Here is a 27,538-nt window from a genome sequence, read left to right as displayed (position 1 = left end):
TTCTAGCTGGAGGGCTCTAACCTTCCTGAATGGATTATTACATCTGCATTTCTAAAAGCTGGTCTCTGCCTAGTTTCTGCTTGGCTGGTTTCTGGGGACTGGTTTCTATCTTTTTAAAGATCTTCTCCATTATTCCTTTGGGGAAATATATTCTTTTTAATATTCCCCAAAATATTTCTTTCTCTGGATTCTTCTCACAATAGTTGGACACCCCTTATCTATGCTGTTTCTTCCACTGTTTGATGTCAGCTCCAGATTGGACACCCCTGCTCTAAAGGGTCATCCATCAGTCTTCTTTCTTTTAAATAAAGACTTGGCAGGCATATGGCGATCTGGAGCAAAAACACTTGCATTTTAAAACCCGGCTTGTATTTGGTGCGATGCTGGAGTTAGACGGTTTCAATAGAAGAGAATTTCTACAACTCGGGGTTGAACTGTGGAGTCGTTGGTTTTCTCCAAACTTGGTAATTTTCTCCGTAGACTTTTTCTTCCTCACCTAGGTAACCTCTTCTGTGCGAGAAGGCATATAAACCACATTTACAAGCAAAAGAGACAGTAAAAAAAGCTACAAGGAAGCAAAAAGATCAGAACAGAAAACAGCGTGTAGATAAACAGGGTTTAACTCCAGGATTAACACTAGAACAAACAGTCAAGAGGAAACCAATACCTTATTCAAGGAACTACCAAAGAGGAAATAATACTCCTAACAACAGGGACAAAACCAGTTACTATGTATAAACAGGGAGTTGAGATGTGTGTGAATATTAGTCGCTCGGGTCGGTGGTTGGGCTGTGCGTTTGATGTCCAAGCTTGATCAATTTGGCTGCAAACGTTTTCGTCTCCATTCAGGGGGGACACCTTCAGTGCACTTTGAATTGTGCTTGTCTGTCAGAGCGCTGGCCTTTAAATACTTTTATGTGTGTGAACCCCGCTCTCCTCTAGCACTGCAGATGTTGTCTAAGTGGATAAAGAAACATCTGTAAGAAAACAACCAAGCTCAGAAAGCACCAAGGACTCCACAATTAGACTGAAATATCAAATGCAGCCACTCCTCGACTTACAACCATAACTGAGCCCAACATTTCTGTTGCTAAGCGAGACGGTTGTTAAGTGAGCTTTGCCCCATTTTACGACTGTCGTTCAATAAATCACTGCAGTTGCCAAGCTGATAAAAATTAACCATGATAATATTGTTAACTAAATCTGGTTTCCCCATTGACTTTGTTTGTCAGAAGGTTGCAAAAGGTGTTCACGTGACCCCCCAGGGACACGGTGACTGTCATAAATCGGTCACCAAGCTTCTGAATTTTGATCACATGACCATGGGGGTACTGCAGCGGTTGTTAAGTGTGAAAAACGGTCAGTGCTGTTGTAACTTCAAACAGCCGCTGAATGAGCTGTAAGTTGTAAGTCGAGGACTTCCTATATATTCTTCCCTTTGTAAATCAGCATGACCCAATAGATAGAAATTTTTCAGACGCCCTATCTAAAATGCACCAGATTTAGATGAGGTATGGGTGGTACAGGACCTTGGATGCAAAGTATAATGCCAGATATCAGTCAGAGCTGATTGAACCATGACTAGTTCAAATCCCTTTGATTTCAGTTGCTCCCTGCAAGACTAATGGACACGTTCCACTAAACTGGAAGGACTGATTGATTAAAACATTGATGTATTGCCCTGCTTTAAAAGGAAGTTGGAAGTACAACAGAAATAAATCAGTAAAGTTAACAAAACTGGACCTTAACCCACAAGGTCAGCCAGCTGAGGTCCATCATCTGTGTTTAAAGCTACTCAGAATTATGCCACCTTTACAGCTTTATGGAGGACAAAGTAGCCCCCACCCCCAAGGTCTGGGTTCAGACCAGTGGTGGGATTCAGCCGGTTCGCACCAGTTCGGCAGAACCGGTAGCTAATTTTTTTGTTGCCCAGGCCCAGAATGGACTTCCGGAAGTGGCATCCACAGAGAGAACTGGTTGTTTATGTATTTAAATCTCTTCCTTCCTTCCTTCCTTCCTTCCTTCCTTCCTTCCTTCCTTCCTTCCTTCCTTCCTTCCTTCCTTCCTTCCTTCCTTCCTTCCTTCCTTCCTTCCCAGGCCCAGAACGGACTTCCGGAAGTGGCATCCACACAGAGAACCAGTTGTTCATCTATTTGAATCCCACCACTGGTTCAGAGTTTCATAACATGGCTTCCCCGTTCCTTCCTATAGGCTGGGGGACCCATAGAAGACCCTCTCGAGATTCCAGGTGGGGCTTAATCTATCATTAGTCTGTGGCTCCACATTGTTGAATGTTCCAGCTTTTATGGCCAGGATAGTTTATGAATCTAACATATTTGCAGTCATTCTACAGTAGTCCCTTGACTTACGACCATAATGGAGCCTGTCCATTATGGTCGTAAGTTATGATAGCCCTAAAGCAGGTTGTCATGTGACCGATCCAATTTTACGAATTTATTGTAGCTTTTTGGCAAAAAAGTCATAAACGTGTTCATGTGGCCACGGAATGCCATAACTGGCTTTAAATACAGGGTTATTGGCGAGCGCCCCAAATGCAGTCACCTGACTATGAGGGTGTGGGGTGTGGGAAGGCAGCCATCAAAAGTTTAAAACAAGGTTTTAAGCATCCCAGGGGAGGTCCATAGTAACTTCAAATGGGTGCTAAGCACTGGCTATAAGTCAAGCATTACCTATAGATGTAAATTTTGGCTAAGGAAAGGACACTTAATACCTGCCTTGTGGAACTAAGGCTAAGCCTTTCACCTAATCATGAAACGTGGGTGTCTTCTTGAGGTGAGAAACATGGAACATATCCAATCTTGGCAACTTTAAGACTTGTGGACTTCGACTCCCAGAATTCCAACTTGCGTCTCTCCTTGATTAGTTTCCATCCGTTACCTCTTGTCCTGCTTTCAGGTGCTTTGGAGAATAGCTTGACCCCTTCTTCTTTGTGACAGCCCCTCAAATACTGAAATACTGCTATCACGTCACCGGTTCTGCACCATATAAATTGAAGGGAGAAAAAGATTAAAGCTTCTTGGGATTTTTTTTTTTTAAGGATTTGGGGAGAAATGAGAATATAATATTTAGAAGTCTCCTTCCACATCATTTTAAGAGTGGCTTACGGTTTTAAAATTAGAAGGTCGTTGATTGGCAGTTTTTGCTCACTCTAATCCTATTAGTCTATTTGTGCTTTAAAATTCTGTAGTTTTGCTTTGAGTTTGGATTCTCTCTCTTTCACCTCCCCATCTTTTGGAAGGTGCAAGCGAGCCAAAAGTGTGTGTGTGTGTGTGGGAGGGGTGTTTACAAGGAGAGACGGATGAGGGAGAGAAACAGTTGGAGATCTTCACATATTTCATTGAGGATGAAAATGTACAAAGTGGGAAACTTCACATTGTTTTCTGGCCAAAATGCCAAAGTGGGAGTAGCAGATGTATTACATTCGTGCCAAGGAGAGCCGGGTTCGAATCCTTGTGCAGCCCAACTCCTTGACTTACGACTGCAATTGGGGGAAGAATTTTCATTGTTAAGCAAATGCCGATCACATGACCTTTAAATACGTGCCAGTTGCCCAGCTCCAGGGACCATGCTCCGATGGTTGTAAGTGTAAGGACTGGACCTAAGTCAGTTTTTTTCAATACCGTTGTAACTTGGAGCAGTTGCTAAATGAATGGCTGTAAGTCAAGGACTACCTGTATTTTTATATATATATATATATTTTTGAGCCTGGCACATCCCCTCTTAGGCTACTCGTCTTTGTTAGGCTGTTGTAAAAATAAAATCCAGATTTATGCTGCTTTTTCTGGCAGCCCAGAACAATTTGCAACTGTAAAAAAAAAAAAAAACCAACCTCAGAAACCTCAATTATAGATAACATAAAAAAAGAACAATAACCTATAAAGGGATTTATGGGGCAAGAGAGAAAAGGACAGTTCATAATCCCATGCGTGATGCCCGGGGGCAAAGATAGATGAACTGAAATATGATTAATCATACGATTGCATCCCAAATGTTTTATTGCTCCTAAGCCAAAATTTAACAAGGGAAGCTTTCTCCCGTCGCTCTATCTGCTAATTTTATCTGGGTTTCTTTGCCGAAGGGAACGGAATGGGGTGGATGAAAGGGAAAAGGGATGGGGGGGGGGGAAATCGACATTCTTGGCTTTGAGGATTTAGATCCCACATGGGTTAAACTTGGAGGTTTAGGTATTGTTAGCAGCTGAGCCACGTTGAAAAACTCAAGTGGTTTGAAGCTGGAAGCAGCCAAATGCAATCTCCCGGCTTAGCACTGCCAGCAATTAACCCGGCGTAGTGGAGATCAAGGCTTGGATGGCTGGCAAGTGAAGAAGGGAAGATACATTCCCGGGTCCCCCAGCGGGGAAAAGCCTGCAAGTAGTGGCATGCATTGAACTTGGGGTAGTGGAGACGACGAGGGGATGGCTGTTCAAAAGGACGGTTGACGGGAAGAAACCGATCTGCAGGCTGAGGTGGCGTATCTCATGTCACCACCGAGGAACATTTAGATTTCACGCGCGTGGCTCTCCTTTGACACAGGATCAAATCTCCACCTTGACGAGGCCAAACTTCTTAGATGAGTTGTTTGCGATACGTTCCCTGCCAGCTCCTCTGTTCTTCCTGGCAGGACTTTTGACTTGTTTAAGAGCAACTCGCTTTCATACACATGACGCTGAAATGTTCAAAGCGCTTCTCCTGTTATTGATTTGGCACGGCACGGGGGTTACAAGCATTTGATTTGAGATTAATTTTTAATCTTTCAAATACCTCTCTCTGAGCGAGTGCTTTCCAGATCGGTTGCATGACAGCTCCCGTCTCCCCCAGTCAGCGGAGGGATTGCCACCGGATGCTGAAGTAGCTCCATTGCTCCGTTCAGCCATGCCCCCCTCCCACAGGGAAGTCCTCAACTTACAACAGTTCGTTTAGTGACCGTTGGAAGTTACAATGGGCGCTGAAAAAAGTGACACTTTCAACCCATTGAAGGGATTTTATTGTGCTTATGATTTTAGTATGTTTAAGTTTGACATTAGCATTTATTTTATATATGCAGCATCCTAAAGGTCATGTGAACACAGTTCAGACGCTTTTGGCAACTGACTCATATTTATGACGGTGGCAGAGTCCCGAGGTCATATGGTCACCTTTTGTGACCTTCTCTTGAGCAAATCAAAGGCTAAGCCAGATTCCCTTCACTAACTTAATAACTGCAGGGATTCGCTTAACGACCGTGGCAAGAAAAGTCATAAAATGGGGCAAAATTCATTTAACAACTGCCTTGCTTAGCCATAGCAACTTTGGGCTCTATTGTGGTCATAAGCCAAGGGAGAGAATCCTTGAGTTATGACTGCAGTTGGGACTGGAATTGCCGTTGCTAAGTGATGCAGCTGGAAAGCACGACAATATCTGAACGCATCTCTTCGGGATGGCATTGTAGGCGGGCCGTTGAGCGGGAAGGGTGGAAAATCCCAGGTGAAAGACGGTGGGGGTGCCACATGGTGGGGGAGGCCCTGGGAGACCCTGGGTGATCCTGGGCTGGCTGTGCACAAGTCGGGGGAGAGGGGTGCTGCAGTAGGGTGCAAGCTCAGGAGGGTTGGGAAAAGGGGGTGCAGGGTGCATACCACCACTGGGAGACTAGTGAAAAAGGGTGCAAGATTCATGCATGCTTAAAATGATGTTGAGGGGGGACTTCTAAATATTATATTCTAAATATTTAAATTCTTAAAATAAAATCCCCTGAGACTTTAATGTTTTTCTCCCTTCAATTTATATGGTGCAGAAGAGGTGACATGAAAGCAGTATTCCAATATCTCAGGGGCTGCCACCTAGAACAGGAAGTCAAGCTATTCTCCAAAGCCCCTGAAGGCAGGACAAGAAGCAATGGATGTAAACTAAACAAGGAGAGAAGCAACCTAGAATTAAGGAGAAACTTCCTGACAGTGAGGACAATTAACCAGTGGAACAACCTGCCTCCAGAAGCGGTGACTGCTCCAACACTGGAAGTTTTTAAGAAGAGACTGGGCAGCCATTTGCCTGAAATGGTATAGGGTTTCCTACCTGAGCAGGGGTTGGACTAGATGATCTCCAAGGTCCCTTTCAACATTATTATTATTATTATTATTATTATTATTATTATTATTATTATTATTATTATTATCATCATTATTCTCCAAAGCATCTGAGGGCAGGACAAGAAGCAACGGATGGAAACTAAACAAGGAGAGAAGCAACCTAGAACTAAGGAGAAACTTCCTGACAGTGAGGACAATTAACCAGTGGAACAACCTGCCTCCAGAAGCGGTGACTGCTCCAACATTGGAAGTTTTTAAGAAGAGACTGGACAGCCATTTGTCTGAAATGGTTTAGGTTCACAAAGAGGCTGGGGAAAGAGAGGGGGCGGGGTGAGCTAAGGGTGGAAGGAGGCTAAGGGATGTGCAAGTGAAGAAAGGCCGGTGGGGGGGGGAGACTTATTTGATCTTCCTTGCCAGCTTCCCCGTTTATTTTACATGTGGGAAGTTGGCAGGGAAGGTCCCACATGACTGTGGGACGCTTCAACTGATCTGGCTGCTAAGTGCTCTCAAATTTTGTTTTCGTGATCACGGGACATTGCAATGCAATGGACCAGTCAGTTCATGCAGCAGTCTTGTAACTTTGGATGAGTTGCTGGATGAGCAGTCGTAAGTCAAGGACTCCTGTATCGGTCCCCTTTGTGTGTGTGTGCGGGGGTGTGTGTGTGTGTCTTTCCATAGGCTCTCTATTCCTGAGAATTTCGTAGGCAAAAATTGGAGGCATTTTCAGTGCTGGCTCTAAACCAGTGTTTCTCAACCTTGACAATTTTAAGGCATGTGGACTTCAACTCCCAGAATTCCACAGCCAGCAACGCTGGCTGTGGAATTCTGGGAGTTGAAGTCCACATGCCTTAAAATTGTCAAGGTTGAGAAACACTGCTCTAAACTGCTTCCCGCTGACTTTTATCTTCCTCTTCTGCAGAGATACTCAAACAAACCTTGAAAGCTCTTCATGGAGGTTACGATGAACTTGAGTTTCAGTACTGCTCTGATGTTTCCTTATCATTTGGGGAGGTCACAGCCATGGCAAGCTCCCAAAATATTTATGCAAGATTAAAAAAGGAAAACAAAAAAGAGGACAGAATGTGATATCTACTCCGAACTGGCCTAGATCTGTTTTTGAGAAACAGATGTTGGGAACAATAACTCCTGCTTGTAAACTTTTAGAGAAATTGATCTGTGATCTCTGAATTATACTAAAGTAACCAACTGTCCTCCTTTAGGGAGGACAGTCCTCCTTTTGTGAGTTCTGTCCTCCCTTGAAAAGTGTCCTCCGACATGTCCTCCTTTTCGATATTTGAAGACTAATCTGCAGGGCTTTTTTTTTCCTCATAGAATGCTCAGAATAGCATTCTGGCACCTTTTTTTGGATGGTTTTTTTTTCAACTTTTGCATGAGCTGTGCTACTCCCGCTATTGGCTTTCGAAAGCCAATAGGAATTGCTGCTGAGTGCGCCAAAACACCCGGCCGGCAAAATTTGCACATGTAAGTTGTCTGCAGCGAAGGTGAATTAGCAGGAACTTTGCACCCCTCCCTGCTATACCATCTCCTAGTTAGTCCCAAAGATAGCTGGAGGAGACTGGAACGGCGATGCCATGGTAACTTTCTCTTGATCTTCAGCCCTGCTAGGGCAATAATGGCTGCGGGCGCAAAAAGCAGGGGCAGCGGGGCTGCTGCGGGTGGTGCTGTGAGGGTCGGCAGTGGCCAGGTGGGCGGTGGTGCTGGCGGGGTGGCTGCAGGCGGGGTATGTTGATAACGGGCTGCCCCCCTGGGGCCGGAGCCGGCACAGCTGGTGCTTTGGGATCTGCAGGGCCCGCTCTACGCTGCAAGGCAGCAGTGCTGGCGGGGCAGCTGCAGGCGCAGGATGTAAGCATAATTACAATATAAAATGTTATTGTTACAAATGTTTTTTTGTTATGCATTTATCATATTATAGTGTATTCTGTATTATTGTTGCAATGAATAAAATGTTTCTTTTATTTACAATATTTTTTTCTTCAATTTATTTGTGTCCTCCTTTTCATTGTGAAAAAGTTGGTCACCTTAACGATACGGATTGTGAGCAGATTCAGAAATGCATTCTTCAATATTCTTAAGCCTGCCACTTTTCACAGGTCAAGGTAGCTTCATAGCGCGGAAAAGGAAGGCGTACCTCCCCCCCCCCCGTGAATACATTTTGAACACAGCTGCAAAAATAAGTTTCAGAAATGGCTGAATGACCCAGCCCAGGTTTGAAAGCTTGGGAAATGGGTGTGACTTCACTTAAAAGATACCACACACATAATCCGTGGCCTAGATCAGAAGTATCCAATCTTGGTAACTTTAAGACTTGAGGACTTCAACTCCCAGAATTCTGGGAGATGATTGGGGAATTTTGGGAATGGAAGTCCACAAGTCTTAAAGTTGCCAGGGTTGGATACCCCTGGCCTAGACTCTCCTTTAGCATGGAGTTATAGCTCTTCTGCCTGGCTGTGTTGCTCAATGGATTAAGCTGGCGTTAACTTAGCTTCATGTGGATGAATTTCATCCTGCTGAGAATTGCCAGCTGATATGCTCAAGGGCCTTTCCTAACTATTTCGGGATTTCAACATTCTTTGGCTTTTCAGGACAAATGAAAAAAAAAGAAAAGAAAAGAAGAAGAAGCAGAAACATCACCTTCTTTGGTGGAAAAAACCCCAAATACTATTTGGAACGTATTGCCCAGCTGAGCCCCGTTTTTCCTTGATGGAAGTCTGGATCCTACAGAAAGACAGGTGGTCCTTGACTTACAACCACCACTGAGCCCACAATTCTGTTGCTAAGTGAAACATTTGTTAAATGAATTTTGCCCCGTTTTACAACCTTTCTTGCCACAGCTGTTAAGTGAAACACTGCAGTAAAGTTAGTAATACCGTTGTTAGATAACTCTGGCCTCCCCATTCACTTTGCTTGCACAAGGTCGCAAAGGATCCCAGGATACGGCAACCGTCATAAATATGAGTTGGTTGCCAAACATCTGAACGTTGATCGTGTGATCACGAGGATGCTGCAACCGTTGTAAATGCGAAAAAAGGTCCTAAGTCGCTCTTTTTAGTGGCGTTGTAACTCTGAATGGTCACTAAATGAAATCTGGCCTGTACCAGATTTCTCCCACTTTCCAACAGCTCCTAAGGAATCACCGTTCTTTCCATGGATTCTTTTAAAGCGAGAGGGTTATGCGAACTCTGTGGAGGAATATGACACACGGAAGATAACGCTACCGGAGCGCCAGGCGTGTGTTGGCGGATTAAATTCCATTTCTCTGCATGAATGAAGAAACAAAATGAATCTGATTAGCAAAGCTCCATGCTAGCTAGGGGAAGATGACATCATGTTTATTCCGAAACCTTCTTCTTGCTGTTGAAATCCTTTTTGAAAAGGCAGCTGGAAGCCCTCCTGCCTGCCTTCCCTGAGGCTTTTCTGGGATTCCGAGAATCAAAGTTAGAGAAAGCTTACAGGGCAATTTTAGGCAGGGGTGTGACTCGGTGGAATTTGCTCCCAGGAAATTGGAGATAAACCAGTGGTGGGATTCAGCCGGTTTGCACCACTTCGGCAGAACCAGTAGCTAATTTTTTGTTGCCCAGGCCCAGAACGGACTTCCAGAAGCAACATCCACACAGAGACCTGGATGTTGACATATTTGAATCCTTCCTTCCTTCTTTCCTTCTTTCCTTCCTTCCTTCCTTCCTTCCTTCCTTCCTTCCTTCCTTCCTTCCTTCCTTCCTTCCTTCCTTCCTTCCTTCCTGTGGTAGGATTCAGCCAGTTCGCACCAGTTCGGCAGAACCGGTAGCTAATTTTTTCTTGCCCAGGCCCAGAATGGACTTCCGGAAGCGGCATCCACACAGAAAACCGGTTGTTGACATATTTGAATCCCACCACTCCTTCCTTCCTTCCTTCCTTCCTTCCTTCCTTCCTTCCTTCCTTCCTTCCTTCCTTCCTTCCTTGTTTCCTGTGGTAGGATTCAGCCAGTTCGCACCAGTTCAGCACAACTGGTACCTAATTTTTTCTTGCCCAGGCCCAGAATGGACTTCCGGAAGGGGCATCCACACAGAGAACTGGTTGCCCAGCTATTTGAATCCCACCACTGAGATCAACGTACAACTTTCTTTAATGAAATCCGGCTGGGCCAATCACTAGGGACTGTGAGTTCTAGTCCCGCCTTAGGCATGAAAGCCATGGGTGACTTTGGGCCAGCCCAGGGTTGTTGTTGTGGGGAAAATAGGAGGAGGCTTGAGTGTGGTGTATCTCTGCTACCTCGAGTACTTATGAAAGTGTTAAAGGTGGAATAAAAATCGAATAAGTAAATAAACAAATACCGAGAAAGGAGAATATTTGTTGAAAAGAGTGGTTCTCAGTTGTTGACTTGCAGACATCGGTAAGAAGATAACCAAGGTCAGGGGGCACCAACGACCCCTCAAGTAAACAAATAATCCTATTTATTTATCACCATCATTATTACATTTCCTCAAATCTGTATGTAAAACATCTGTTCTGGGTAGAGAAGGAGATGTTAGCATTTTAGCAAGTTTCTTCTATGCCCTGGAAGCAAATTTAAGGCCTGAATTTTTTGATGGCAGTTCTTTGAAGGGCTTGTCTTCAAAGCTTACAAAATTAAAAATGCTACCTCATTAATTAGGGATGTCATTTTGATTAACTCAAAGGTTAATTGTTTGATGTTTTTAACTGACTAATCAGTGAAAGCTCGCCACGCTAATTTTGAGATACATCCCTGAGTACAGTGGGATAGTTCTACCCAACGGCTTGTAGATGTCTAGAGTGTAGCCCCTTTCCGAGGCATTTTCAAACCCTCAGGTGTTATTACACAAACCACTACAGTGTGTTTGTGAAGAGGGAGTCTAGTGGTTAAAGCACCAGGCTAGAAAGTGAGAGAATATGATTTCTAGTCCGCTTTAGGCATGAAAGCTGGCTGGATTATTGGGCCAATCACCAGGAGACTGTGAGTTCTAGCCCCGCCTTAGGACAAAAGCCGGCCTGATTATTGCACCAATCACCAAGAGACTGTGAGTTCTAGTCCCGCCTTAGGACTAAATCTGGTTGGATTATTGGGCCAATCACCAGGAGACTGTGAGTTCTAGTCCTGCCTTAGGACAAAAGCCGGCCTGATTATTGCACCAATCACCAGGAGACTGTGAGTTCTAGTCCTGCCTTAGGACAAAAGCTGATTGGATTATTGGGCCAATCACCAGGAGACAGTGACTTCTAGTCCCGCCTTAGGACAAAAGCCAGCCTGATTATTAGACCAATAACCAAGAGACTGTGAGTTCTAGTCCTGCTAAGGCATGAAAACAATTGTGGTAGTGGGAAAATAGGCATATTTGATATGTTGGCTTCCTTGACTTAAGCCAGTGATGGCAAACCTTTTAGAGACCGAGTGCCCAAACTGCAACCCAAAACCCACTTATGCATCATCGGGTGCCGGGTGGGTGTGGCCCATTGGCTGGGTGTGGCCAATTGGGTGGGTGTGGCTACGGTGGTAACAGCAATCTGGGTGTGACTAAAAAGTTCAATCAATCAATTCCAACTTTGCAAGATCTTTTTTTTTCCCGCGAGAAACTGAAATTGATTGAACTTTTTTTTTATTTTGCACACGGTGATGGAGGCCTAAAGCGAAAAGGGTTTATAAAACCCAGCTGAAGGCCTAGGATAGGGGCGACGGCGCGCATGCCCACAGGGAGGGCTCTGAGTGCCGCCTCTGGCGCCCGTGCCATAGGTTCGCCACCGCTTACTTAAGCCATTATAAAAAGCCATTATTTTTATTTCTTAGAAATCTGTTATTTAATCCAACCATAAATTATTTAATAAAATATTTATGATTTATTAATAATAGTTGAGTAACCCCTGCAAGCAAATAACTGAAGCTCTGCAAATAAGCCACCGATGTCAGAGGAGCTGGCTGGGGAATTCTGGGAGTTGAAGTCCACAAGTCCTAAAGTTGCTAAGCTTGGAGACCCCTGCTTTAAGGGGTGACCGCTCCTTTTCCCTTTCGAGGGCGCCCTCTGCTGGCAGGCCTCCTCCTCCTCTTCCTCCTCCTCCGGCGGTCTCGATGTCCGAGCGCCCTCTAGCGTCCCTGATGGAAAACTCTTCCCGAGGTTTTTCCGTGCTGCAGGACCGTCTCGCGAATGCAGTTGCCCGATTGCAAAGTTCAAGGGGGAACTTCTCCAAAATTGCTCCTATTTTAAGGCCTTTTTGGAAATAGTAGTAGTAGTAGTAGTAGTAGTAGTAGTAAAGTTGGAAGGGACCTTGGAGGTCATCTAGTCCAACCCCCTGCTCAGGCAGGAAACCCTATACCATTTCGGACAAATGGCTGTCCAGTCTCTTCTTAAAAACTTCCAGAGTTGGAGCATTCACCGCTTCTGGAGGCAGGTTGTTCCACTGGTTAATTGTTCTCACTGTCAGGAAGTCTTGCCTTAGTTCTAGGTTGCTTCTCTCCTTGATTAGTTTCTGTTGCTTCTTATCCTGCCTTCAGGCCCTTTGGAGAATAGCTTGACTCCAAAGCGCAGGAGGTTTAGCAATGGAGGCTGATAAAAATCACGCCAGCCGATGGGAAGGCAACCACGCGGCAATTTCTGTTCCAACTGCCCTTTTCTCTCTTTCCAGGAGTGCTAGTGCCACAATTTCAGTATTTGAGGGGCTGCCACAAAGAAGAGAGCGTCAAACTATTCTCCAAAGCACCAGAGGGTGAGACAAGAAATAATGGTTGGAAACTGATCAAAGAGAGAAGCAACCTGGAATTAAGGAGAAACTTCCTAATGGTGAGGACAATTAACCAGTGGAACAGCTTGCCTCCAGAAATTGTGGGCGCTCCATCACTGCAAGTTTTTAAGAAGAGACTAGACCAGGGGTAGGCAACCTCGGCTCTTTTATGACTCATGGACTTCAACTCCCAGAATTCCTGAGCCAGCATAGCTGGCTCAGGAATTCTGGGAGTTGAAGTCCATGAGTCATAAAAGAGCCGAGGTTGTCTACCCCTGGACTAGACAGTCACTTGTCTGAAACGGGATAGGTTCTCCTGCTCGAATAGGGGGCTGGGCTAGAAGACCTCCAAGGTTCTGTTATTCTATTATTCTCTTCTCTTTTCTTCTCTTCTCTTCTTACTCCCAGAATTTCCACTAAAAGCTGTGGGAGGTGAAGTCCACCAAATTCTGGGAAGCAGTATTAAAAGTGCATAGTCTTTCCCAATCAGGCTTCCTGGGACTTCATTTCCCAGAATCCTCAGCCAGGTCAGGTTTAGCCCGAGCAGGATCAAGACAGTTTAGGCTGCAATCCTCAGAAAGGGAATAATAGTAGCAGCAGCAGCCTATCCTGGGCCGCCAGACTGGGGAAGTTTGATTCTTGATCCTGGCTTATATTTTCATTCTGCAATGGGGGGGGGGGAGAGAGAGAAGAGAGAGATAAGAGAGAGAAAAGAGCAAAGAGAGGAGAGAGAGAGAGAACACAGAGAGAGAAGAGAGAGAGAAGAGAAGCGAGAGAGAGGAGATAGAGAAGAGAGAAAAAAGAAAAGAGAGAGAAGAGGTGAGAGAAGAGAGAGGGAGAGAACAGAGAGAAGAGGCGAGAGAAGAAAGTTAATTGGCAATCCGGGGCCTATTTCACAAAACCCAGCTGCACTCATTTCCGAATAAACACGCCTATTTAAAACTACATTTTATCACGACTCATTTTAATCGCTTTTCTCTCTCTGGACAACTTCGCAACCCCCCACCCCCAACTTCCAGGAGATTCTGGTGGGCGCATGCGCGGAACGAATGAAACGCCATACCCACTGGAGGGGGGGGGAGAGAAAAAAAACCTCTAGTCGCCCGTTTAGAGAGCGGCTCGCGGCCCGCCCATGCGCAGTGCGGACGGAGAGCCCGAGCCTCGCGGCGCACGCGCGAGGCCCGAGGGCTGGTGGGCGGCTCCTGCCTATTTGCCCCCCCTTCTCTTTCTCTGCGCTTGCGCAGCTAGGATCCTGTGGCCGGAGGGGACCGGGCTGCCCCTCCCCAAATCCGGAGGAACCGGTGAGTGGTAGAAGGTGCAAGGCATTATGGGAAAGGGGTAGTTTCCCTCCCCCCAGCTTCTCCTTTACTCTTGGCTCGCGGGTCCTTTTTTTTTTTTCTTCTTCTTCTTCCCCAGCCGCGGTGCATGATGGGACCGTAGGCTCCGCCGCGGTCCGCTGGTCGCAGAGCATGATGGGCGCAGGGGCCGGCTTGGCTTGGCTGGCGGGGGCGGTGGGCAGCCCTGGGCTTATTATGGGATGGGGGGCCCGGGGGGAAAAATGGGGGGGGGGCGCGTGCGGGCTCCCCGCCATCTCTCTCTCTCGTGTCCCGGTTCTGCTCCTCTTGCAGGTCGGGCCGCCGGCCTTGAGGGGTGATGTCCGAAGGAGCCAAGCAGGTGGAAGTGGGGAGCTCCGAGGACATTGGCTTTGAGGAGGAGGATGGGACCTCGACCGGTGAGCACAGGCCAGGCGGGGGCCAGGCTTCCCCGGCCCTGCGGAGCTGGGGCTGGGGGCTCTCGCGAGCTCCCCGAGGTCGAAAAGCCCCCCCCCCCGATGCTCCTGGGAAAGAGCGTCGGGGGAACCAAGGCCAGAGGCCACCTCAAAAACCACGGCTCTGGGGCTCTGCAACGTCGGGATCGCCCCTTTTCTTGGGATCTGAAATTAGTCCAGCCCAAAGACAGGCAGGCAGGCAGCCTCTGGGAGGGACCGTTAACTTTCCCGTTAATTGCACGTGTTGCACCAGAGCACTAGAGGGTGGCATTGGGCAACGAGAGCTCAGAGCGAGCAGCCCTGGAGAGGCTGGCAAAGCATCCACGGGGCCCGAAATGACAAGCAGCCGTTTGCTGTCAGGTTGCCCTGTTGTGACAAATAGGTTTGTGTGTGTGTGTGTGTGTGTGTATGCATAACTTATTTTTTTGTCATGTTTGTGCAGTGTATATTTTAGTGCTCACCTTTGAGAGCTATATGCAATGAAATCTCATTTTAATGTAGGCTGATTAGTGTACATTTAAAGTGACCATAAAGTATTGTGTTCTATTCTGTTCTCTAGTCCAGTCCAGTCCAGTCCAGTTTATTCTATTCTATTTATTCTATATATTCTATTCTATTCTCTAGTCCAGTCCAGTCCAGTTTATTATTCTATTCTGTTCTGTTCTATTCTATTCTTCTACTTCATTCCTCTATTCTATTCTATTCTATTCTTCTACTTCATTCCATTATTCTATTCTATTCTATTCTATTCTATTCTATTCTATTCTATATTCCAATGACCTTTCTTGCCACAGCTGTTAAGTGAATCACTACAGTAGTTAAGTTAGTAACACTGCTGTTGCAACCGTCCTAAATATCAATCAGCTGCCAAGCGCCTGAATTTTAATCACATGACTGTGGGGGTGCTGCGATGGTCGTAAGTGTGAAAAATGGTCATCAGTCATTTGTAACTCTGAATGGTCACTAAATGAACTGCTGTAAGTCAAGGACTACCAGCGGTTGAAGAAAACGTATCTGTGGTATTTTGCTCTGGATAGCAACTATCTCTAGGGTTATCTACATAGGATAGCCATTATTTGGGACCATTGAGAAACTTGTAGTATATGATACTCTTGGTCTGCCTTTGAGGCTCGGTGATCAAAAACTGCTTCTTGATTCATTACTTAAGTCGGGGGTCTTCAAACTTGGCCCTTTTATGACTTGTGGACTGGCTTAGGCATGTGTGCCTGGCTTAGAAATTCTGGGAGTTGAAGTCCACAGGTTATAAAAGAGCCACGTTGGAAGACCCCTGACTTAAGCATATAAATGTTCATGATTTAAGAGTAGGGTAGAGAACAGTTAATAGCAGAACTCATGGAGGGTTTTAATTGTTCCAGGTATATTGGCCATGCAGGAGGAGGACGAATCAGAAGCAACCTCAGTATCTTCCGGTGACAGTAGTCCCGCAACCCCATCTGCCAATGGCTATCCAGGTATAATAGGCATATATAACAGGAATATTCGGGACCTGTCAGATAATAGGTAGGGCAGTAGAGGAGATATTTGGGTTTGATGCTGGGCACAGGCTCAGCTATTAAATTTATTGTGCTTGGGATGGTAATCTCTAAAAAAAAGCAATCAAAGTATTACTTTAGGGCAGGGGTTCTCAACCTTGGCAACTTTTAAGACTTGTGGACTTCAACTCCCAGAATTCCTCAATCTTAAAAGTTGCCAAGGTTGAGAACCCCTGCTTTAGGGGATATGAAGGGTATTATTTCCAGCACCACTGAACAGCTGTAGCTCTTCCACCTTCTTAATTTAAGGTATTTTTTCTGCAAGTTGCTTTCCTCACATTCCTTTATGATTCCACGAGTTACGTAAAATTTGATTTAGCCAATTCTCCATGGCGCTGGCAAAGGAGGAATGTCTCAAAGGTGCTTTTTCCAAAAGCAGAACAAAACTGAAGAAGCTTTTTGGATGAGAAGCGAAACGTTTTCAAGGGGGAAAAAAAATCAAGAAGGTCCTGATTGTCTTTTGGGAAAGCACTTTTGGGACAACTATGTCCTGGACGACTGAGAATCTCCGTAGACAAACGCTTGCCATGTTAAAGCTCTAGAGCAGTGGTTCTCAACCTTTTTAATGCCGCGACCCCCAACCGGTCGTAAGTCGAGGACTACTCAACCGGTCGTAAGTTGAGGACTACTCAACCGGTCGTAAGTCGAGGACTACTCAACTGGTGCAGCACCGTTTGCAGAATGGGACTTTTGGCGGGCTCAGCAGGGCAGAGACAGCCTGGACAATTCCTATGGGCTTTTGAAAGCCAATAGAATTAGACTCTATTCAAGAGAGTCTATTCTATTGGCTTTCAAAAGCCAATAGAATAAAAGGGAGTAGCACAGCTAAGGAAAAGGGGGGAAAAATGGCGGACTGCGTTGTTTGGCGACCCCCGTGAAATGGTCGTTCGACCCCAAATAGGGGTCCGGACCCCACAGGTTGAGAACCATTGCTCTAGAGTGGGGGACAAGCCAAGGTGCTTTCTACGTGCATACCTCACTGTGTTTTCTCTCCCTTTGTTTTGCTAGGTCCCCAGAGCAAAGAACCCAAAAAATCAACGGCTGGGGAACAGGTGGATGATGGCGGAGAGGGAGGGCAGGACCGCCTCAGCTCCTCCCAGGCGCCGAGCCCCGAGTGGCACGAGTGCCCTGAGTGTGGGCGTGGCTTTGGCACCTCTCGGGCCCTGAAGGTGCACCGTAGCTACCACGTGGGGCGCAAAAGGCCACACAGTGGTTCCTCTTCAGCCAAGCCACCCCCACTGATCTTGTCGGGGAATCCTGACAGCCAGGACGGGCGAATGGCCCTGACCTCCGGCCGGGGCAGAGCTTTTCACTACATCTGTGCTGAGTGTGGCGTGGGCTTTACCTCGCCTGCCACGCTGGAGGGCCATCGCTGTGAACACAGCTGGCACAGGAGCCCTCCCGCCCCTTCTCGTAATAAGCTTACTCCTTCTTCTCCTGCTCCCAGAGAGGCTAATGGGGATCAGGACACAGATGGGGCTGATGGACCGTACCACTGCACCGAGTGCCCAGGCGAATTTGGCTTGGTATCCGAACTTCACGAGCACTACATGCTCCATGCTCGCGGAGAGCTGTAGGTCCTTTTTTCGACCCTTTCCCCCAGCTCACTTCCATTTTCCCTTGTTGTGATAGGTGGCCCCTGCTAAGGGATCTATCCTGCTAGGATACGGAAAAGCAGAAACCTCCTTTGCTGTTCGTTCCTTTAAGGGGGAAAAAAAAAAAGACATTTCTATATTTCTGAAATGAATTTAGCTTTGGAGCGAGGAGAGACGTGAGCTTTTGTATCCTGCCTCCCTGGCGGTGAGTGTAGTGACTTAAAAAACAAAAAACCTCAGCCCATCTGCAGGAAGTGAAGTTTTCCCTTGTCCCTGCCCAGATCCAGTGATCTGGATCCGACGGTCCCTAAAATATTCTAACCCCCAAAGGAGAATCTTGTTCATGAACTTTTGTAACAGTGGCACTAGCAGAATTGTGCTCTGTGGATCCGTTTTCATTAATGCAAGCAGAATTGTCTTCTGCCAGACCCATCCCAAATGGGGAGGGAGGGGGGAAGATAGTAAGGGATGGATTGGGATCGCTTGTCCCGTGTGGAAGATCCTGCTTTTCAAGACGGTTCCTTCTCAGGCAGGGTCCCGTTTCCATTGTCGTCATGTTGGCATCTGGGTGGTCCATGCTGAACTGAAGCTGTATTCTGTTTGTGTGTGTGTGTGTGCGTGTGTGCGTGTGCGTGTTTGGCTTTTAACAAAACAGCTCCTGGGCATGGCGCCTGATCCACCTAACTCATGAATTTCAACAGTATCTCTTCACAGTAGTTAGGAGATATGGTTTAATAAAAACAATTCTGTATGTATACGACTTTTTATTGTGCCCATCTCTGTCTGCAAATGGGAGAAACGGGGGTGCTGATTTTGTGCAGCTCTTCGCCAGGATTTCTCTTAAAACGAAGCCAGCTCTGGTCTGAAAGGCAATGACTGTCTCTGCAAATGAAGCTGCCTGATCAGAGTTTAATGGTGCACAGTCATTCTTTACAAACCCAGGATCTCTTATATCCTTGTGAGATTTTAGGATAGCAACCATTCAGTCTGCCATCACCGAAGAAGCAGACCTTAGGGTTATTTGCCAGGCATATTACAGGTAGCCCTCAACCAGTCGCTTAGCAACCGGTGGAAGTTACAATAGATCTCCCCAGAGATGACAATCCTATTCTAAAGTTCTATTGACTCCCCAGGCCACATGATCATATTTCAGGCCCTCTGCAACTAGCCTACATTTATGGCTGTTTGCAGAGTTCTGTGGTCACCTGACCACATTTTACAACGTTTTTGCTGAAAAGTGGCATTGGCCAACCCATAGTGAACAGCTGATTTACTTTCTGGTTGCAGTGGTTACTTCTAAATCATAGCAAGAATATACAATATTTGCAGCGTTGACAAGTGGCTTAAACACCACAAAATAGGTGATGTAATGAGGTTGGTCACATGACCCATGTTATAACCATACAAGCTACGATTGTAATGGTCAGGCTCCATTGCAGTCATAGGTGGAGAATTTAGCTGTATAGAAATTGAGGAACAACTGAAAGAGGACATCAAATGCGTGGTTCACACGTTTGAGTTCAGCACAAATCATGCCACTATAGTGGTTGTGAGGAAACCATGGTTAAAAGCCTGTCAATTCAGGGACTGAATCCAGCTACTATCCTCATTTGCTGTTCATAGTTTAAAGTGCTTATTGAGGATCTAAACCAGGGATAGGCAACCTTGGCTCTTTTATGACTTGTGGACTTCAATCCCAGAATTTCTGAACCAGCCAAGGTTGCTTACCCCTGATCTAAACCATGAAATAGCATTGGCACTCGCTTTGGGCATTTATTTGCTCCTGAAATTGTGTACTTGGGTGAACATGAAAAATGCAAATCATGAGTGGACAAGAGTTTACGTTGTTTGATTTGCTGATCAGCACTTTGGATGCTACCAGTCTCTGATACAATTGTTAGGTGAGGTTTAGGAGGCGAATTAATACCTTATGCACGTGTACCTATAGTAGAGGGATTTTATACCCACATTATCTAATCCTTGATGCAACTCACTGTTGGCATTTCATTTTCTATTTTTTAAATACTCAAACATTGAAAATGTTAAGAAAATTACATGGCACAATAGTTAAAATGCGGTATTGCAGGCTAACTGCCCACTGCCTGGAATTCGATCCTGATGGGGCTCAAGGTTGACTCAGCCTTCCACCCTTCTGAGGTCAGTAAAATGAGGATCCAGATTGGCGGGGGCAATATCCCGTTGTAAACTGCTCAGAAAGTGCTGTCAAGCACTATATGAATCTTAAGTACTATTGCTATTTTTGTCCAAATATACCAAACCCAATCCCTAAATCTAGTTTCTACCAAATAGATGTGTATTCACCGAATCTCCCATAACTACATAAATACGCATATATAGGTACGGAAGCAATTTTGTGCCTTTTGACTTTGGAAAATTCCATTGCGTTTAGTGCGACAATAAGGTATTACTTAGCTGTTCAGAGAGAAAGTTGTACTGTGCCTATTAAGGCTTCCACCGTTTCAAAAAGCAACAGCCACTGTAATTCCACGCTCCACCTGGAGGGAATTTCAGTTGAAATGCACCACGAACAAACTGCTGCAACAATTTGATGCAGTCCCATGTTTATAAATTCATTGGATTGAATCTTTACTGCTTCCGAACTTTTTTTTTTTTTTTAAAAACCCCTACGCGGTTCCTTCGTCATCAGATGCTGATTCTATGAAAACAAATCTTCCTAATATATAACAGACGCAAGATATTCCTGAAATATAAATAATTGCAAAATTACTCTTACTCTTATTTCCTATTTGTAGCCGTACAGGAAAATTGTCTTAGCAGAGGAAATGATAGAATTCCCACGGGAGAATATTCTTTCCAACACGTGGCATGACGTGCAATTTAAAAAGCAGGAGCTTTGCTGGAAAACTGACCAGCAGGCTAGAGCGGATGGCGCCTGCGCGCCTCGTGCATAATGGCTGGGAATATCGCATTGCTAGGCGCATGCGCAGATGGCACAAGCCAGCGGCACTCTGGAGCCCAGCTGCGTCTCACTCATAAGGTCTAACGGCGCTTGGTAGAACGCTTTCTGTGGTGCGCGTGCGCCGTTGCTCGACCTCGCCTCCTCTCCCGCGAGGCTGTCTATAATATTGCCTTGAAACAAGTTACAATAATTTATGAGATCTGGATTAAAGATTGAGCGCCGGAAGCTCCCGCACTTCCCTAAATGTCTTATTTATTTGTATGAAAATAACGCGCGGCAGTCCTTCACCCACAGAGGAAATAAGAGTCAGAATTTCGTGCAGGCGTTTGGAGTGGTTCGCTTCACGGCAAGCGGGGGCCTTTCTGGAGAAGGACCGAGGCCTAGTGTGGAACGGGGTGGTCTGGTTAGGGTAACCGAGGAGCCGGCACGGATTTGGGGCAGGTCTTCTGGAAGGGGTCCCGATGGAAGGCTCCGACCTGGCCTCGGCGTGGGGCGGCAGAGGGGCTCGTCCAGGGCTTGAGGCCTCGATCCGGTTCCCCAGCAAGGCAGAAGAGCCTCTTTCGAGGCGAGGCCTTTTCTTAACGGGAAGCCGAGAAGGGAGGATGAGCTGAGGGGGAGCCCCTCGTCCCTCTCCCAGGCCCCTGCCTGGCCCCTGTCCTCTGGGCAGAAGCCTTCCAGACCCTTCCGCAAAAGCTAACGCAGGCCGCCGCTTCCTCCGTCTCTTGCTTAGGCCCAGCTGGATCTTCCTCCTTTCGACAAACTGGTGATGGGGTGTGTGTGTGTGTGTGTGGGCGGGGGGGGGGAGAAACACACCCCACATTCTTCCTTCTGGATCTCCTGCGTTGAGCTTGCTTGTCTTGGTTGACCCGAGAAGGAGAAAAGGCTCTTAAATATTCCTCTTAAGCTGGCTGTAAGAGGAAACTGACCCAAAGAGTATTGAAAAAGAGGTACGATGTGCTGGGGCTGGAGCTGAATTATGCAGGGGGGAAAAATGGGAAATGTGGATATTCGGGGCTCTAGAATTGGCACAATGTCCTGTAATTAACTTGGAGGCAGAGGGAGATGACGCCCAACGTGAATAGAATAGAATAGAATAGAATAGAAGAATAGAATAGAATAGAATAAGAATAGAATAATAGGATAAGATAGAAGAATGGAATGAATAGAATAGAATGAATAGAATAGAATAGAATAGAAGAATAGAATAGAATGAATAGAATAGAATAGAATAGAAGAATATAATAGAAGAATAGAATAGAATAGGATGACTAGAATAGTAGAATAGAATAGAATGAATAGAATAGTAGAATAGAATAGAATAATAGAATAAATAGAATAGAATAATAGGATAGGATAGAAAAATGGAATGAATAGAATATAATAGAATAGTAGAATAGAAGAATATAATAAATAGAATAGAATAGTAGAATAGAAGAATATAATAAATAGAATAGAATAGTAGAATAGAAGAATAGAATAGAATAGAAGAATAGAATGAATAGAATAGAATAGACAAAACCTTGGAGGTCTTCTAGTCAGCCCCCTGCTCAAGCAGGAGGACCCATACCATCTCAGACAGGTGGAATGTCCAGTCTCCTCTTAAAAATCTCCAGTGATGGAGCGTCCACGATTTCTGTCAGGAAGTTTCTCCTCAATTCCAGATTGTTTCTCTCACGTGCCTTTAGAAAGTCTCCATTTGTGGTGTGTAGATGTGTCTGGATGTTTTGGGTTTTTTTGCTCACTATTTGATTTTGCTGGTTACAGGAAGCGATGGCTGAATTTTCTGCAGTTGGCAAATTGACATTGGCTGAGCCCTTTCTTGAAAAGGTGTCAAACTTTAACAGTGGCGCATCCCCATCCCAGAAGCATCTGCCAGCCTATAAACCAGGATCTCTCCGGCGAGAGGGAAACATTGCAATAATGCCAGCAGAGGGCAAAGAATGCTCTGAGGACGCTGGCATCTGTGAGTGTTGAGTCTGGTCCTGGATGCCAGAGGATTTCTAGCAGGTTATAGTTACATTAAGAGAGATGGTGTCGTCCCCAACCTTTTTCACAGCAGGGACTGGTTTCTGGAAAAGACAATTTTTTCCGTGGGGAGGGGGGATACACAAGAGGATGATTTCATGTGTTATCTAGATCCCATGCAGATGCAGATTCGCTTGCTTCTGCGGCCTGGTTCCTAACAGGCTGATGATGGGTACTGGTCCACAGCCCCCTTGGTTTAGTGGTTAAAACAGGGGTGTCAAACTCACAACATCACATGATGTGTCACGACATATCGCGACTTTTTCCCCATTGCCGGAGCTGGGCTGGGTGCCGTTTCAGCATGATGCATCCAGCCTGCGGGCCGGCAGTTTGATACCCGTGGGTTAAAACATCAGACTAGAAACTGGAAGGCCATGAGTTCTAATCTCGACTCAGGCACAAAGTGAGCTGAGCAACCATGGACCGTGGACTCTCAGCCTTAAGAAGCAAGCAGTGGCAAATCATTTCTGAAATTTTGCCAAGAAAACTTCAGGGACTTTTCCTGGCAGTTGCAAGGTATCAACACTGACTTGTAGGCACACAAACCCACAGTTACAAGTGAAGCAAATCACTGCATTCGTTCAGTGAATTACCTGGTTGTTAAGCGAATCAGGCTTCTCCCCCCCCCTCCACTGACTTTGCTTGTCAGAAGCTAGCTGGGAAGGTCGCAAATGGCGATGACCCAAGAACGCTACCACCATTGTAAATGTATGTTAGTTGCCACGCGCCTAAATTTTTATCAGGTGACAATCACAAGTGTGAGGACGGTCATAAGACTTTTCTTGTAATTTTTAATGGTTGCTAAACGAATGGCTGTTATTCTGACTCAAATCTAAAGTGCTTTCTTTTAAATCCAGTCAGACAGTTAACTCAAAAGAAACGATCTTATAATAAACAAAATATATTTTAATGAGAAAGATTACTTGCGTTCACGTTGTGATTGGTGCTCTTGGAAATACATCTTTGTCCACCTTTTAGATCATCCCTTTAGGTAAGAAATATTGCTCTTCATACCATCTTTATAATGACTCAGCCTCATTGTGTGACCTTCCATGGCCCATGCTTCTTACAGACAAAGAGATTCCCATGTGGCTTGTGTCCAGGGAGTCTCCCAATGACCTTTGGAACTCCTCCCACTGACCCATCAACATACGTAGCATTTAACCCAATAACTGCCGGACACTCCAACATAGAGCTATATGGTGCATAGAGCTATATGGTCCAGAATAGCTGTAAATTGAGGACTACCTGTAGATTATTCAGTCGTTTCTTTGCTGTGGTACTGCCATACTGTTATACCATTGCTTGTCTTGGAATCTGTAGATTAAAAGATGTACCTAAATAACTTGATACTCACTGCTGCCTCTCTTCCCTATCCATTTCTAGATAGCTTGGGTGCCAACGGCTTGGGTGCTAATCAGTGCTTTCACTGCCTGATTACCTTCCCTGACGAGAAATTCAAGGAACGGCATATGAAGCGAGAACATCCGGAGGACTTTGTTCAGGCCAATTTGCGGGATGCCCTGTTTCTCTGCTTCATTTGTAAAAAGGCTTTCAAGAGTTCCCGGGCACTTATCTGCCATCAGCGAAGCCATGCCACGTCCTCACCCTCTGATTACAGCAACTGCTTGCACTCCATCTTTGGCTGTCCGGACTGCGGCCGCCGTTTTGATCAGCTGGCCAACTATAAGCATCACTGCCAAGGACAAGCGGCGGGTCATAGCTCGCCTCATCAGTGCTCGGATTGCGGCAAGAGTTTCCGTCAGATCTCCAGCCTGCGTCAACACCAGGCGTTCCACCGGCAGACACAGGAGTTGCTACCCTCCTGGCCTTATTCCTGCATGGACTGTGGGGAGAGTTTTAGCTACGAGGCAGGCTTGCACGAGCACTATATCCGCCATGCTCGCGGGGAGCTCTAGCAGTAGCACTAACCAACCCCTCTGCTTCCTGAGTCTGGGTGGGGAATGGAAGGCAATGGACGTTGCTGCCTGGGATGGAGAGCCATATTCCCCCTTTTTGGGGGGGGGGGGGAAATGGAGGGCTACTTATGTTCCCTTTCGAAAGATAGCTCAATCTGTAAAGAAACATTTCCCTAGCTCCGTGTTTTTCAACCTTAGCAGCTTTTAAGCTGGGTGGACTTCAGCTCTCAGAATTCCTCAGCCAGCGTATAGGTCAGGGGGTAGGCAGCCTTGGCTCTTTTATGACTCGTGGACTTCAACTCCCAGAATTCCTGAGCCACCATGAGGGAAACTTTGGCCCCTTCATGACTTGTGGACTTCAACTCCCAGAATTCCTGAGCCAGCCACGCTGAGGGGAAAGGGAGAGGCTTCCGTGCTGAGCCATGCTGGCTCAGGAATTCTGGGAGTTGAAGTCCACGAGTCATGAAGGGGCCAAAGTTTCCCCCATGCTGGCTCAGGAATTCTGGGAGTTGAAGTCCACGAGTCATAAAAGAGCCAAGGTGGCCTACCTCTGGTATAGGTAGTCCTTGACTTACAACAGTTGAGCCCAAAATTTCTCTTGCTAAGCAAAACACTTGTTAAGTGAATTTTGCCCCAGTTCACGAGCTTCCTTGCCACCGTTGTGCAGGGAATTACTGCAGGTGTTAAGCCAGTAGAAGGGTGGCTAAGTGAAGTTGGCCTCCCCGTTGACTTTACTTGTTACTTCACCAAAGGGAATCACATGACCCCAGGACATGGCAGCCCATCATAAATATGAGTCAGTAGCCAAGCATCCGAATTTTGATCATGTGACCATGGGTCGTACGTGTGGAAAACGGTCATTTTTTTTTTCAATGCTGCTGTAACTGCAAATGATCATTAAATGAACAGTTGTAAGTTGAGGGCTATCTGTAGCTGGCTGGGGAATTCTGGGAGTTGAAATCCAAACGCCTTAAAAGTTGCTAAAGGTGAAAAACTTCCCTAAACTAAGGACAGAAAAGGCAGTGTTCTTAGTTGGAGATACTTCCACCTAATTCTCCGTCAAGCAGCCTTCACATCCTAACTGGTGTCTATACAACATCCCCCCCCCCCAGTCATCAAGACTACCCCCTTATTTTTATTTAAGAAAATGTAAAGGGAGCCGATTTGTGCTGCTCTGAAGAGCAAAGAAGAATGATCACTCTGAAAGGCACAAGATGCCAACGCTGAACTCGGCTCCTTTGAGTGCCAACTGCAAATATCAGCGCCATCATTCGATAGGGATAACTACTTCCTAGTTGTTAGCTATTTCAGGAAGTTTATGTCTAATGTAGGTTACACTGAAATCACGTTACAGCCTCGTCACAGGGTATATCAGTCTACTGAATTCTCGGTATCTTACTGCTAAGTAAAATGCAGTACTTTCTGCCAAGCAGAAGGTTGCTTGTGTGCATAGCTTGAGTGTTCCAGCAATATAGTTGTGGGTCTTTAAAGATGCAACATTGCTGCAGATTACTAATTATTATTATTTTTTAAGTATGTACGACAGATTGAAGACCCAGGGCTTGGAGTGAGCCTTCTGAGATACAGACACGTATTGTTGAATTCTGTACTCGTGAGAATATTGTTAAAAATTCACGCTGTAGAGAACAATCAGAAATGTGAACCAAACCCCCCCCCCAAACCCTGAACACCTTTTCAGGAAACCCATCAGCGCAAGTAACCATATGTTATAAAATGAAGGGACCCTGGAAGCGTCACTCTGCATCCTTACAAAACTTACATTTCTTTGCTACCTTTTTAATCATTTAAGTGGCGTCTGTCTTGAGATAGTGAGATAGTCTTTGTGATCCTAAAAATGATCAAACCTGAAATTGTTTTTTGCAACGGTGTTAGTGAATCTAGATTTTAAATGTGTGAGATTGGCTCAGAATGAAGTAAACCCAAGGATTGTCAAGTTTGGTCTCGTGCAGGACTATTTCTTCTGGCTGCTCTTTTTCTGGATACTTAAGGTGGAGAGAATTTTAAGCAAAAGATCTTTTTTAAGCTGAAGTTGCTGTGGGTCAAGGCCTTCTGCGTGTCAATTTACACGTTCTGCAAATGCATTGTGATCTATACATGTACTTCTGTCTCTTTGGAGGTTAATGCTTCCTGGCACTTTATTTTTCCTTTGATATTTTATTGTATCATGAAATATAAAAGAAAGTAAGAAGAAAATAAAGCAAAAAGAATAACTCCTTGTTGGCAGCCAGCTAGCAAGGTTGCAGATGGCAATCGTGTGATTTGGGATGCTGAAGTTGTCGCAAGTGTGAGCTGGTGGCCAGGTCCCCAGATTGTGATCATGTGACCTTGGGGAACTGCAATAATCTTATATGTAAGTCGCTTTTTCCAGTGCGGTCGTAACTTCAAACAGCAGTTACGCGAATGATCATAACTTGAGGACAACCTTTATTTGTACATCTTTTCTAATAGTGCAGTGTTTCCCAAACTTGACAATTTTAAGCCATGTGGACTTCAACTCCCAGAATTCCACAGCCAGCAACGCTGGCTGTGGAATTCTGGGAGTTGAAGTCTACATGCCTTAAAATTGTCAAGTTTGGGAAACACTGTAATAGTAGTCTTGACTTCCCATCTAATTTGGAGAAAGATAGGTTAAGTTGTTGAATTAATTTCTGTCCCAGGTACTGGATTAGTTGTCAATTACCAAATAGACTTATTTTGTCATCCAAATGAGAGTCTTCCCCCCCCCCCAGTAGTTTGAGTGTCACAGAAAGCCACAATGCTTTTGCATCACTGTGAATACAATTTGCTGCAAGTATGCTGGGCAAATATTTTGTAAAAGCCAGGGGAATTTGGACTGCGTTGCCTGGCAAAACAAATCAAGAGGAACAATTAAAAAAAACACAAAACAATTAGGCCTGACCAAGGG

General features: G+C 45.6%; 2 protein-coding genes across 3 annotated transcripts; both read left to right on the top strand.

Annotated features, from left to right (window-relative positions):
* The first annotated feature begins 13,928 nt into the window (after positions 1-13,928).
* On the top strand, positions 13,929-18,487 carry ZNF428 (zinc finger protein 428). Of its 2 annotated transcripts, XM_039352115.1 has the most exons (4): positions 13,964-14,112; positions 14,440-14,543; positions 15,956-16,051; positions 17,141-18,487. In XM_039352115.1, the coding sequence occupies exons 2-4, from the start codon at positions 14,465-14,467 to the stop codon at positions 17,707-17,709; spliced, it is 744 nt and encodes a 247-aa protein (XP_039208049.1). In that variant the 5' UTR covers positions 13,964-14,112; positions 14,440-14,464; the 3' UTR covers positions 17,710-18,487. The 2 variants fall into 2 exon arrangements, with proteins under 2 accessions (XP_039208048.1, XP_039208049.1); XM_039352114.1 differs by lacking the exon at positions 14,440-14,543 and having other exon boundaries at positions 13,929-14,112.
* Positions 18,488-21,038: 2,551 nt separating this feature from the next.
* ZNF576 (zinc finger protein 576) lies at positions 21,039-24,734 on the top strand. The gene is made up of 3 exons (XM_039352113.1): positions 21,039-21,615; positions 22,433-22,631; positions 24,080-24,734. Exons 2-3 carry the CDS (start codon positions 22,439-22,441, stop codon positions 24,610-24,612), a joined length of 726 nt encoding a protein of 241 aa, XP_039208047.1. The 5' UTR covers positions 21,039-21,615; positions 22,433-22,438; the 3' UTR covers positions 24,613-24,734.
* Positions 24,735-27,538: the final 2,804 nt, after the last annotated feature.

This window comes from Crotalus tigris, unplaced genomic scaffold, assembly GCF_016545835.1.
Source record: "Crotalus tigris isolate CLP2741 ecotype Arizona unplaced genomic scaffold, ASM1654583v1 scf7180000018413.2111637, whole genome shotgun sequence".
Taxonomy (NCBI): domain Eukaryota; kingdom Metazoa; phylum Chordata; class Lepidosauria; order Squamata; family Viperidae; genus Crotalus; species Crotalus tigris.
The sequence above is the reverse complement of the archived record's forward strand: the minus strand, read 5'-3'. Positions and strand labels throughout refer to the sequence as shown.

Excerpts from the sequence above, each read along its gene's own strand:
- ZNF428 (XM_039352114.1), top strand. The coding sequence starts at position 13,944 with ATGCGCAGTGCGGACGGAGAGCCCGAGCCTCGCGGCGCACGCGCGAGG. Across the intron at positions 14,113-15,955 it reads CCCCAAATCCGGAGGAACCG|GTATATTGGCCATGCAGGAG; the intron begins GTGAGTGGTAGA and ends TAATTGTTCCAG. Across the intron at positions 16,052-17,140 it reads ATCTGCCAATGGCTATCCAG|GTCCCCAGAGCAAAGAACCC; the intron begins GTATAATAGGCA and ends TTGTTTTGCTAG.
- ZNF576 (XM_039352113.1), top strand. The coding sequence starts at position 22,439 with ATGGCTGAATTTTCTGCAGTTGGCAAATTGACATTGGCTGAGCCCTTT. Across the intron at positions 22,632-24,079 it reads CTCTGAGGACGCTGGCATCT|ATAGCTTGGGTGCCAACGGC; the intron begins GTGAGTGTTGAG and ends ATCCATTTCTAG.